This window comes from Leuciscus leuciscus (assembly GCF_965113295.1).
Source record: "Leuciscus leuciscus genome assembly, chromosome: 14".
NCBI lineage: Eukaryota > Metazoa > Chordata > Actinopteri > Cypriniformes > Leuciscidae > Leuciscus > Leuciscus leuciscus.
In genome coordinates, this window is record NC_138738.1 from 34,197,149 (window position 1) to 34,209,105 (window position 11,957).

At 36.0% G+C, this 11,957-nt stretch overlaps 1 protein-coding gene across 1 annotated transcript; it reads left to right on the plus strand.

Moving 5' to 3' along the window:
• Positions 1-1,482: 1,482 nt before the first annotated feature.
• On the plus strand, positions 1,483-11,209 carry ift56 (intraflagellar transport 56). Its single transcript, XM_082189930.1, has 17 exons — positions 1,483-1,970; positions 2,891-3,037; positions 3,127-3,219; positions 3,672-3,786; positions 4,189-4,238; positions 4,334-4,479; positions 4,607-4,778; positions 5,476-5,653; positions 5,745-5,800; positions 7,074-7,127; positions 7,255-7,318; positions 8,691-8,779; positions 8,860-8,943; positions 9,026-9,095; positions 9,295-9,401; positions 9,652-9,785; positions 10,760-11,209. Exons 1-17 carry the CDS (start codon positions 1,968-1,970, stop codon positions 10,869-10,871), a joined length of 1,674 nt encoding a protein of 557 aa, XP_082046056.1. The 5' UTR covers positions 1,483-1,967; the 3' UTR covers positions 10,872-11,209.
• Positions 11,210-11,957: the final 748 nt, after the last annotated feature.

An 11,957-nucleotide genomic window follows, 5' to 3' on the forward strand; every position in this document is an offset into this window, starting at 1 on the left:
CAGAGTTCTAGAAGTCAAAACTTTATTGAAAAAAGCTGAGATGTGTCTGAGAATGTGAATTTGTGTCTGGTCAGGGTGCCATTCAGGGTGTTGTGTTTGGCAATGACTGTGCAACTAATGTTCTTGTAAGATTAACCGCTCCTGTTTCCAGAGGTGGAGAAGGTACACGACTTGAGTACAGATACTACTGGTCAAATATTACTCTGTTACAAGTAAAATTTGTAAAGACCGATTTAAGTAAAAGTAAAGTACTTGTTTTTAAAAGTACTTAAGTAGCAAAAGTAAATGCATTGTTTTATTATTGTTGTATGTAATACTTACAGTACTTTATGCCTCTGAATCTATGCCTGCCTACCTACCCTCATATCAATATCAAATGTATTTCTAGAACACAGTTCCAGTAGTGGGATTGAATAAGTGGAATCTGGGGTTCTGACGTCAACCTGACTTTCATTTCCAACCGCAATGCAACCAAAATCATCCCTGCCCTGACTGAAGTTACTACTTTCTACTCAAGGACCTTGACAGACATGTATGGAGAAAAAAGTATGATGTTTGTCTTTCAAATGTAGTGTAAAAATAATACTCAAGTAAAGTACAGATACTCAAAAAGTCTACCTAAGTACAGTACTCAAGTAAATGTACTTTGTTGTTCTCCACCTCTGCCTGTTTCCCACAATTAAGTTTTACTCCACTCGTCTTTCTCTTTAATTGTGGAATCCTGCCAGTTGATAATCAACTCTTTCCCTAATGCCCAAATAATCTTTAATATAACCTTTGCCAAGAACAACCATCCCTTTCCCAGAGGCCAGATCTCTTCAAGAGATGTATTTATTTCAACCCTCATTATAATGGGGTTAATGCTTCATTGGTGTTTCAGTGGGACAAAAATGGATTTGACCTTAGATTATTTCTCACAGCTTTATAATACTGCTGCCATAATTATTTTATATATATATATTGAACAAAGTAAAGTTGTGAAGCTATGTTTTGATTGCAAGTGGTAGTACCAATCCACATTAAGGCATGGTTTCACAGACAGGGCTTACATTTAAACCAGGATTAGGGCTTAGTTCAATTAGGATTTAGCGTGCCTTAGAATTTTTTTTAACAATTACTGATGTGCATCTTGAGACAAAATAATGATGCTGACATCTTAAGAGTCAGTCAGTGCAACAAAGTTGCTTTCAAACTTCCCAGGAGGTCTTGAACACATCAAATGGTCGTATTATTTAAGTTATAACGAAAACGTTCCACCCCAGATGGGACTCGAACCCACAATCCCTGGCTTAGGAGGCCAGTGCCTTATCCATTAGGCCACTGGGGCATTCGCGATTGTCCAGTGACAACCATTCTTTGTTTAACGTTACTAGTAACTACCTAGAATAATATTTTAAAAGAAATTGTATTTCTGGTTGACAAACCTTTATATTTTTTATTCGGCATCTCTGTGATATATTTTAATCATATTTCGATTAAAAACACACGGCAAAGCTCTGAGAAAGAATCATATCACACGGTGGTCTTCTGCCATGGATCTAACGTTAGTGAAGAGTGGGTTGCGTAGCAACAGCCTGATGCCGCCGAACACGGCAGTAGAGATTAGCTAGGGAATGCTCACAACTCCACGAGCAAATCTGTATTCCTGCTTTGTGTTATTATATATCATTTTATTTAGTTCAGGAGGTAGGATCGGATGTGTTGTTCAAAAGCGAACGAAGATCTGCTTAACATCTTGTGTGCACACTTAAACATAGTCGCTAGCCAGTTTGCTAGCTAGCAGGCTAACGTTACCTGGCTAGTTCACCTCATCTACAGAAATACTGTTCCTGGATTAACGGATCTAAATTAAATCAGCGTTGTTTGTATTGCGTGTGATTCATTTGATCGGCTTTATGGTGGTCAGAGTGATTGTAATATGATTGGTTAGTTTCAGGACTGTTTTTAGGGACAGAATCATAATCACCATGGTGAGTATCAACCAACATAATACTCTGCTGGATTTGGTTTGTTATTAAAATCATCAATAAACTGCACTAAGCAAGCAAGTGTAATTGTGTTTTTTAGTGTAACGGTAGCCGTCATATATATCAAGAAAATGTGCTCATCTTTAATGTCACTTTAAAAATCCTTATTCAGTTATTGTTAAATATTTATTTTCCTGATGTCTTATTACCTTTTGAACTATATCTTATATATGTATTTATTGCCAGTTTTAATTATTATAATAACTAAACTAAATTCCTTTTACAAAAGATTTCTATTTCAAATATTTTAAACTTTCTATTCATCAAAGAATCCTGAAATAATGTGTCATGGTTTCCACACAAAAATTAAGCAGAAAAACTGTTTTCAACATTGATGATAATAATACATTTTTATTTTAGCAGCAAATCAGTACATTTAGAATGATTTCTGAAGCATCATGTGACATTTTACATTTACAAAGTTATTCTTATATTGTAAAATACATTCAAATACACAAAAGTTATTTAAATAACTGTAATAACTGTGTGAGCATAAGAGATTTCTTTCAAAAAAAAAAAACTTTCCTCAACATTTTGTTTTTGTAGTTAATACAGTAATAGTGCTTGTACTATCTATAATAAATGCAATAAAATAATCCCTGCATGACTAAGGTGCAAAGGATTGTGCAAATGTTTTGTAAAATAGCCAATGAATGAACTTGCACAAAATATGCACATATCGCTTCAGAAATAAGTAGATTTGCTCAGGTTATGGTTCTAAATGAGTGGATAAATAGATATGTACATGAATGATTACAAACTGGAGTAAGTTATGTTTATGTAGCTACTTATAGTGAAATAATATCATTTAGATGAACTGTTGTACATCCTCATAGCACCAAACTCTTGTTTCTGTTCTGAAGCTCTTATCACGGATGAAACCAGCAGTGGGAGGAGAGGCGTCCACCGGTTCTAATGAGAAGAAAAAGAAAAATAAAACGAAAAAGATTCCAAGACTTGAGGATTATCTAAACCAAAGAGACTACCTGGGAGCCCTGACTCTATTAGAGGTACAAAAACAACCACATGAGACCTAATATTACAACTCTATGACATTTATATGAACTTTCGTACACTTTAAACTCTCTTGTAATATCAGTTCCAGCGTAATGGCGGAGAGTCAGTGGAGCATGCAGACCTTTGGATCGGATTCTGTGCCTTTCATTTGGGGGACCACCAGAGAGCAATGGAGGTTAGAGAGACTGTTGGCTCCAGTCTGTTATGCTGGGTTGGGGGATGAATCACCTTAAACCCCTTTCACACAGAGATCCTGGAAAAGACACTGATAATGTGTCCTGGGATTGTTTGATTTTTGGTTCATTCACACTGCCAGTGATTTTCTGGAATCTGTACATGCGTTCACACACATCCAGTAAAGACACGTGACATTACAAAGACTTCCGGCATCGGTCATGCAGTCGTTCACACAGGGCGTGTTCCAGTACTGATCCCAGCTATGTTATTAGGTGCCCATCCCGGGATCAATCTCGGGACGTTTGCATTCACACAGAAGGCACTATAGAAATTCTATGGCAATTTTCTGGGATCAACTCTCTGTGTGAAAGGGGCTTTAGAGTGACATTATGGCTGATGTAAATTGGTTGTTTATAACATGAAATATTCGTACTTGTTACATTTATCCAGGAGTACAAGGCGCTCACTTTGAGGCCGGAGTGTCCAGAGGATGTTTGGGTATTTCTGGGCTGTGCGCTCTTTTTCCTGGGGCTTTATTCAGAGGCGGAGGAGGCAGCACTAAAAGGTTCGTCTTCACAACCAAAGGGTTGATCAGAGGGTTGATCAAATTTGTAAAGGTTTTGAAAGAAATCTCGTATGCTCACCCAGGGCGCATTTATTTGATAAAAAAAATCTTTTTTTGGGGAAACATTATAATTTAAAATGACTGCTTTCTGTTTTAATATATTTTAAAATAATAGGCTGTTCTTCTTATGATGGTAAAGCTGAATTTTCAGCATCATTATTACTCCAGTCTTCTAAAATAAATCTAATATGCTGATTTGCTGCTCAAGAAACAGTTATTATAATTAAACCTTGGTATATTTTCATTTTCAGGATTCCTCTATGAATAGAAAAACTGCATTTATTAGAAATATATTTTTTTGTAGCTCATCATCCAAACATTATAGCATGCTGTCTTTTTCAGGCCCAAAATCTCAGCTTCAGAATCGCCTACTCTTTCATTTAGCTCATAAGGTCAGTTTTTCCATAATATTTCATCCCCTACGTGACATTATTATGGTAGCGCATTGAAGATAAAGGCATTATCTGCTTTGTTCGGCTCTCTGAAGTTCAATGATGAAAAGAAGCTGATGGGTTTCCATCAGAACCTGGAGGACGTGACAGAGGATCAACTGAGCTTGGCTTCCATTCACTACATGCGCTCTCATTACCAGGAGGCCATTGACATCTACAAACGCATCTTACTGCAGAACAGGTGCTTCACAACACATCGTCATCACATCAGCATATGATCAAGCATCTCTGAGAAACAATCAAATGCATTTATGCAACAAAAAACAACAACTTTACATTGACTAATAAATCATCTCTCTCATCTACAGAGACTTTCTTGCCCTGAATGTGTATGTGGCTCTGTGTTACTATAAACTGGATTATTATGACGTGTCTCAGGAGGTGTTGGCCGTGTATCTGCAGAGTATTCCTGACTCTACTATCGCCCTCAACCTCAAAGCCTGCAACCACTTCAGACTCTACAATGGCAAAGCTGCTGAGGTCAGCTAAACGAATATGTATACAAATACACTAATTATAACGTAAGGGCCTGAGGTTGTGTAGTCAAAGCCAAAGTTACTTATGAACTTTAAGACAGCCTTAATTTATGATGCATTTACATTCGGTAATGTGACATACACTACCATTCATAGGTTTGGGGTCAGTACGATTTTTTAAAAGAGGGTTCTTATGCTCATCAAGGATGCATTTATTTATAAAAAAATTAATTAACTGTTTTCTAATTGAATATATAAAATATCATTTATTCCTGTGATGAATCTTCAGCATCATTACTCCAGTCTTCAGTGTCACATGATCCTTCAGAAATCATTCTAATATGCTGATTTGCTGAAACATGTCAAAAACAATACTTTTTTCAGGATTCTTTGTTAAATAGAAAGTTCAAAAGAGCATAATTTATTTAAAAATATAACAAACTTTTGATCAATTTAATGCATCCTTTCTGAATATAAAAAAAAACGTACTGCCTTCAAACCTTTAAATGTTCAGTAGACTTTATTTTATCCATTCGTGATTTGATTGGATTAAGAAATGTGATATGAAATGTAGTAATGTTATGCGGAAACAATGTTAGAGGTCATTTTAGAGGAAACATGAACTGATAATTTGTTCACAATAACATTTATTAAGAAAGTAAAAGGCATGTTGTTGTTTTTTCTCCTTCTTGACTCTTTAGACTGAGCTGAAGAACCTGATAGATATCTCCTCCAGCTCGTTTCAGTTTGCTAAAGAGCTCATCCAGCACAATCTGGTGGTGTTTCGCGGGGGTGAGGGGGCCTTGCAGGTTTTGCCTCCTCTGATTGACGTCATATCAGAGGCCAGACTCAACTTGGTCATCTATTACCTCAGACAAGGTGTGTTGATCAGGTGTGGCCTTTTGTCTTTAGCAGATACAGCGAGACTGGTTAATCAGGTTAGTTAATAACTTTGTCATCTGACTTTTAGATGATATTCAGGAGGCCTACAAACTCATCAAAGATCTTGAGCCCACCACACCCCAGGTATTTAGACCACACTAATTCTTGTTTCTCTCATACATAATACAGCGCAGTGATTGGATTAAAATAGTGAATTAGCATGAATAATGCAGAGAAAAGCTCAGGAACTGATGATGTTGACACGTACTCTCCATCCACGGCAGCCAATCACCACTCCAAATAAACGTATACCTCACATTTGGTGCAACTATGCTTTTTAAACTGGAAGAAAGAAATGGTTCCGAAAAACGGAAAAATCGTTCCCCTTAATATTAAACATAAGTTGTGAAATCAGGCGTATGAGTGCTATTGTTGTTTTCATTGATGTGCAACCTGTACATATGTTAAAGTTCACCCTCATGTCATTCCAAGCCTGTAAGACTTTCGTTTATCTTCGTAAAGAGATCGTAAAACGAATTCATATGAATCGAGCAGGTAAGTCAGAATTTTCTAAAGAGACATGATCGCTTTATATGATGAACAGATTGAATTTAGGCTTTTATTCACATATAAACATTGATCAGTGAACATAAACAGAAGCTCAACCAAACCCGCTTGACAAGCGAGAACAAACTCTCGCTGAAGCTCAAACGTGCTGCGTAACACAAGAATGAACCTCATTGGTTCTTACAGAAGCTCAAACGTGCTGCGTAACACAAGAATGAACCTCATTGGTTCTTACAGAAGCTCAAACGTGCTGCGTAACACAAGAATGAACCTCATTGGTTCTTGCAGAAGCTCAAACGTGCTGCGTAACACAAGAATGAACCTCATTGGTTCTTGCAGAAGCTCAAACGTGCTGCGTAACACGAGAATGAACCTCATTGGTTCTTACAGAAGCTCAAACGTGCTGCGTAACACGAGAATGAACCTCATTGGTTCTCGCACGTCAAACAAACATGCTTGAGCTTCCGTTTATCACAACTGATGTGTGAGTTGATCAATGTTTATATGTGAATAAAAACTTACATTCAATCTGTTCATCAAATAAAGGGATCGAGTCTCTTCAGAAAATGTTGACTAAACCACTCAATTCATATGGATTAGTTTTACGATCTCTTTATGAACTTTTTGAAGTGTCAAAGTGGTAGTTGTGTAGACTGTCAATGGAGGAGCAGAAATCTCTCAGATTTCATTAAAAAGATCTTCATTTGTGTTCCAAAGATGAACGAAGTGTTACGGCTTTGGAACGACATGAGGGTGAGTAAATGATGACTGAATTATTGTAGGGTTTAATGACCTTTAAAATACATTGTGGGTCTAGTGATAACATTTCATTCTCTGGTGTGATTCACAGGAATATATTCTAAAGGGGGTGGTGAATGCTGCTTTGGGACAAGAAATTGGATCGGTTCGTGAGGTTTATTTATATCAGTTAACAGTGTTTCCTCTCAAACTCCATTTCTCAGCAAAGCCTTTGTGCACGTTTCCCAAATCTATGTTCTCTAATCTCGTTATATGTTTGTGTATTTTTACAGAGGGACCATTTAAAAATTGCCCAGCAGTTTTTCCAGCTGGTTGGAGGCTCAGCCAGTGAATGCGGTAACATCATTGTTTAGGCAAACAATAACAGTATTAGCGCTGGTTCAGCAGCCGGGCCCCTGTGCTGTATGGAAGGGAGTCAGTGACAGAGTTTGTTTTCTTGGCTCAAACTATGCCTGAACCTACACTGAAACGGTGGCTTTCAATAAGATGTCCTTTCTATTTTAGTACTAAATGTAATTCGTGCCTAACATGGTCAAAATAAAATATTATTTTATATTTTCTAATATTATATTTTCATTAAACCGCTGTTTTGAAACTATCTGAAAACCATAAAAAAAATTGATAATTTGCGTAATTTCATGTAGATCAGATGAGTGCATGAATCGCGCGGAGCGGCCCGGTTCAGCTCCACACAAACTCCATCTCTGCAAGCACTCTGAGTTTGGGTCTGTTATAACGTGCATTTGAAAACGCAACGCGTCAACTATCTTCCCAAATTTGTAATGAGAATCATTTATAACATCAGTGATCAACAAAGAAAGACTTCAAAGCTTCGAGGTCTCCCCTTTTATTTTGGTTTTCCACCTAAATAAAAGCTCTGTGGTTTGACGTTTGAAAGTAGAGAAAGTAATTAATTCTTTTAATATAATATAAATTAATGTTTATAATAAAAAAAAAAGTATTTTAACAACAATAATAAATTATTACTATTATTATTATTGTATAGTCATATTGAATGGATTCCATTAAAACAACAGTGTGAATGTGTCGAGTAAAACGAGATTGTATTTAAACTTTTATTCTTTTATTCTAGAGTGAGTTTTCCCCTATATCCTCATGCTAAAACAGATGGATGGATGGATGGATGGATGGATGGAATGGATGGATGGATGATAGATGGATGATAGATGGATGGATAATAGATGGATGGATTGATGGATGGATGGATGGATGGATTGATAGATGGATGGATGGATGATGGATGGATGGATGGATGGATGGATGGATGGATTGATGGATGGATGGATGGATGATAGATGGATGGATGGATGGATGGATGGATGGATAATAGATGGATGGATAATAGATGGATGGATGATGGATGGATAATAGATGGATGGATGATGGATGGATTGATAGATGGATGATGGATGATGGATGATGGATGATAGATGGATGGATGGATGGATGGATGGATGATGGATGGATGATGGATGATGGATGGATGGATGGATGGATGGATGGATGGATGGACATTTTTCTTTTTCATAAGGTGCTTGAGTATTCATTTTGTATTTGTTGACTTTGTGCTATTATCCAACACAATTAAAATGTAGATTTTGTACATTAGAGGATGCAGTTTATTTAGCCTTGGACGTGTAAAACGCATTTAATGATGTATTTTCTGTTGTCTTTTTTGTTTTATAAGACACAATACCGGGCAGGCAGTGTATGGCCTCTTGTTTCTTCCTGCTGAAACAGTTTGAAGATGTGCTAATATATCTCAACTCAGTCAAGGTAATTCACATATCGGAGTTTGAATTGAGAGCAGAAACATAAACACATCATCCTCAAATATTCGTGTGGTTTCCCGGCAGAGTTACTTCTACAACGACGACACATTCAGCTTTAACTACGCCCAGGCCAAGGCTGCCCTGGGAAACTACAGGGAGGCTGAGGAGGTACAGAACACCCCGGAGTTCAGTTAACATGATTTAGGAACCAAGTGCAAGTCTTGACTGAATCTGAATTTAATGTGAACAGGTGTTCCTGCTCATCCAGACTGAGAAGATCAAGAATGATTACGTTTACCTCAGCTGGTTGGCACGCTGCTGTAGGTTCTTCTATGTGTTCAAAAGTTTTGATCTGTGGCCAGCTGATTTTCTATTCTGCTTTAGTAAAATCCTGCTTAGCTTGTAAAGAAGATGAATGGCTCAGGTAGTTTTTGGGAAACGCAACTCTTTTTGATGAATCATTTCTGTAGACACATCAGACCACTCACTCTCTGATGTCATCCTCCCCCTCTGTTGTAGACATCATGAATCAGAAAGCTCGACAGGCCTGGGAGCTTTATCTGAGGCTGGAAACCTCATCTGACCCGTTCAGCCTCCTGCAGCTCATCGCAAACGACTGCTATAAGGTGCCATAGTATGAGTCTGTGACTGTAAACACATTCTCATTCATATATCCGCTTCATTGTGTCACTAACATATTACTTTCATACTTGGTTGCTAAGAAAATTGCCATGTTGTTGAGGAGTTTATGAAGTTCACAAACTTCAGAAGTTTATGCTGTTATTTCTACATCCCTGATTCTGCTTGTGTCCCTAAAAAGGTTTTCTTTTGAAGTTTCATTAGATTATTTCTATTTATTCTATGACCTCTTTTCAGATGGGGCAGTTCTACTATGCAGCTAAAGCGTTTGATGCTCTAGAGAGACTGGATCAAAACCCTGAGTACTGGGAAGGGAAGCGTGGAGCGTGTGTTGGGATCTTCCAGCTCATACTGGCAGGCCGAGAGTCCAGGTATGAACCGATGTTAGTTAACCCTGTAAAGCCTGATGTATGAAATAATAGTAAAAAAATTAAATGGAACTGTTTATTGAACCTTTAGATAAAATATATAAAAATGTTTATTGAAAATATGTGTTTATTGAAACATTAGGGTTTTATTGCTCGTATAGGAGAATATAGAGTTCATGCTTGTGGAAAAAAAAAAAAAACTTTTATTCAGAGGTCCAAACTGAGCAAAAATATGCAACGTGGTGCAGTTGTTGATATTAATATGGCCCAAAAGTAAGATGAAATACTGATAGCTTAATATAAATCAATGAGATTTACTTTATAACACTAGAGCAGACTACATGCATACATAAAATGCATACAAGTATCAGTTATTACTTAATATCTCAATAATATGTCTTAATAAGATAATATTTAAATGCTTAGTTTTATAATCAAAGCTCTGTTGTTTTTACTATGGGCAATAAACATTTAATGCAATTCAATACAATGATGATTAAGAGATGAACAAATAAACAATCCTCAAAAGCCTGATGTATCAAATTGGATACTCACATTTTAAGATTTTTTTTTATATAGAAAAACCATACATATGAATAATCAAGTAAACCTAAATTCCTTCAGCCCAGTAAATGTTCATCCTAAAATAAAAAGTTATTCTTACTTTATAAAAATCTGTAAAAATATTCATAGCAAACACATGTGCACCACAACCTGAAGGGGGGAGTTTTTTAGAATTACACTAAAAGGTGTTTTACTTGCTAATTTTTTTTGCTATCAATCAGATGACAGAAGGAATGTAGTAGATTGTAGGATATTGATAATTTCCAGTTAAAATTTATATTCGAGTTAATATTATTTCAATATTTGTGTTAAAATTGACAGCTGTAGCTCAACCACGTTTTGCACCACCATTAACTGACTGAGACCGAGTTTGTGAACTCTGGTTTATGTTTTTCATTCTGCTTTGTTTTCAGAGACACACTGAAGGAGGTTCTGCCGATGTTGAGAAGCACTGGCAACCCACAAGTTGAGTACATCATCCGCATCATGAAGAAATGGGCCAAAGACAACAGAGTGGCTCTATGATTGCCTTTACAAATGAGCCAACACACACCAGTACTTGTGTGACAATAAATATATATATTTTTTGTATTGTATCCTTATGTTTGTCTGTCAACAAAAGATTTGATTAGCACAACATCTCAGATGCATCTTAGAAGGAAAAAACATCTCATGTTCTTACAAGGCTACAATAACTACGGCCTCACTATAACATGTATTTAGTGTTTGTTACATTATATCTTTTCAAAAAATATTTTCAGTTGTCACAAAGAGAAAAACTATATTTACAATGTATCCTTGTCAGTTAATGTTTTCTGTGAGATGGACAACAATGCAACAAATAAAGTTAATATCTTTTCATACTTGAGGCAACATAAGCCTTTATTTGTTTTGTCTGAGAACACTAAATGTCTGTTAGTGTATTATAGGTTTTATAGAGTTATATAGAGTGCTATGAAGATTCATCTGTGAATAGTATAGCTTGGGCATGATATTTTATACTTTTGGAACAAGTGACATCAATTATTAATGCAATTAAATCTATTAAAAGCAGAATGTGACAACCTCACAGAAAAGGTGAATTAATATGCTCTTATAGCATCAATAAATATATTCTATTGTTAACACTTTACAATAAAATTTGTTAACTTTTTAAAGCATTTATTAATCTTAGTTTAACATTACTAATAAATTAATAAAAAGGTCAAAAGTTAAATCTTAATATTATTAAATTATGTAATGGTCCTCAGCTAACATAAACTAACAATGAACAGCTGAATTGTATTAACTAACATTAACAAAGATGAATAAATATCGTAATAAATGTATTGTCTATTGTTAGATAATATTTAATGAATAAACGTTAGCTAATGGGACCTTCATGTAAAGTGTAACCATTGTATTATGTTTAAAGAACTATTTAAATCTTAAATCCAAAACAAAAGAATCCTTAACATATAATACGCGCACTTATGAATTATCGTGAACCACAATCCACTGAAAAACTCTTTCTTCTATTATATCTATATTAGTTCAATTTCAAGGGGAATCCTTTTTTTGTCCACTGTAAAATCTCTAATTGCTCATTAGAGCGTCTGTTGCCTGTAGGCC

Coding starts and splice junctions, on each gene's coding strand:
- ift56 (XM_082189930.1), top strand. Junction 8,780..8,859: donor TATATCTCAACTCAGTCAAG/GTAATTCACATA, acceptor GTTTCCCGGCAG/AGTTACTTCTACAACGACGA. Junction 9,786..10,759: donor CTGGCAGGCCGAGAGTCCAG/GTATGAACCGAT, acceptor CTTTGTTTTCAG/AGACACACTGAAGGAGGTTC.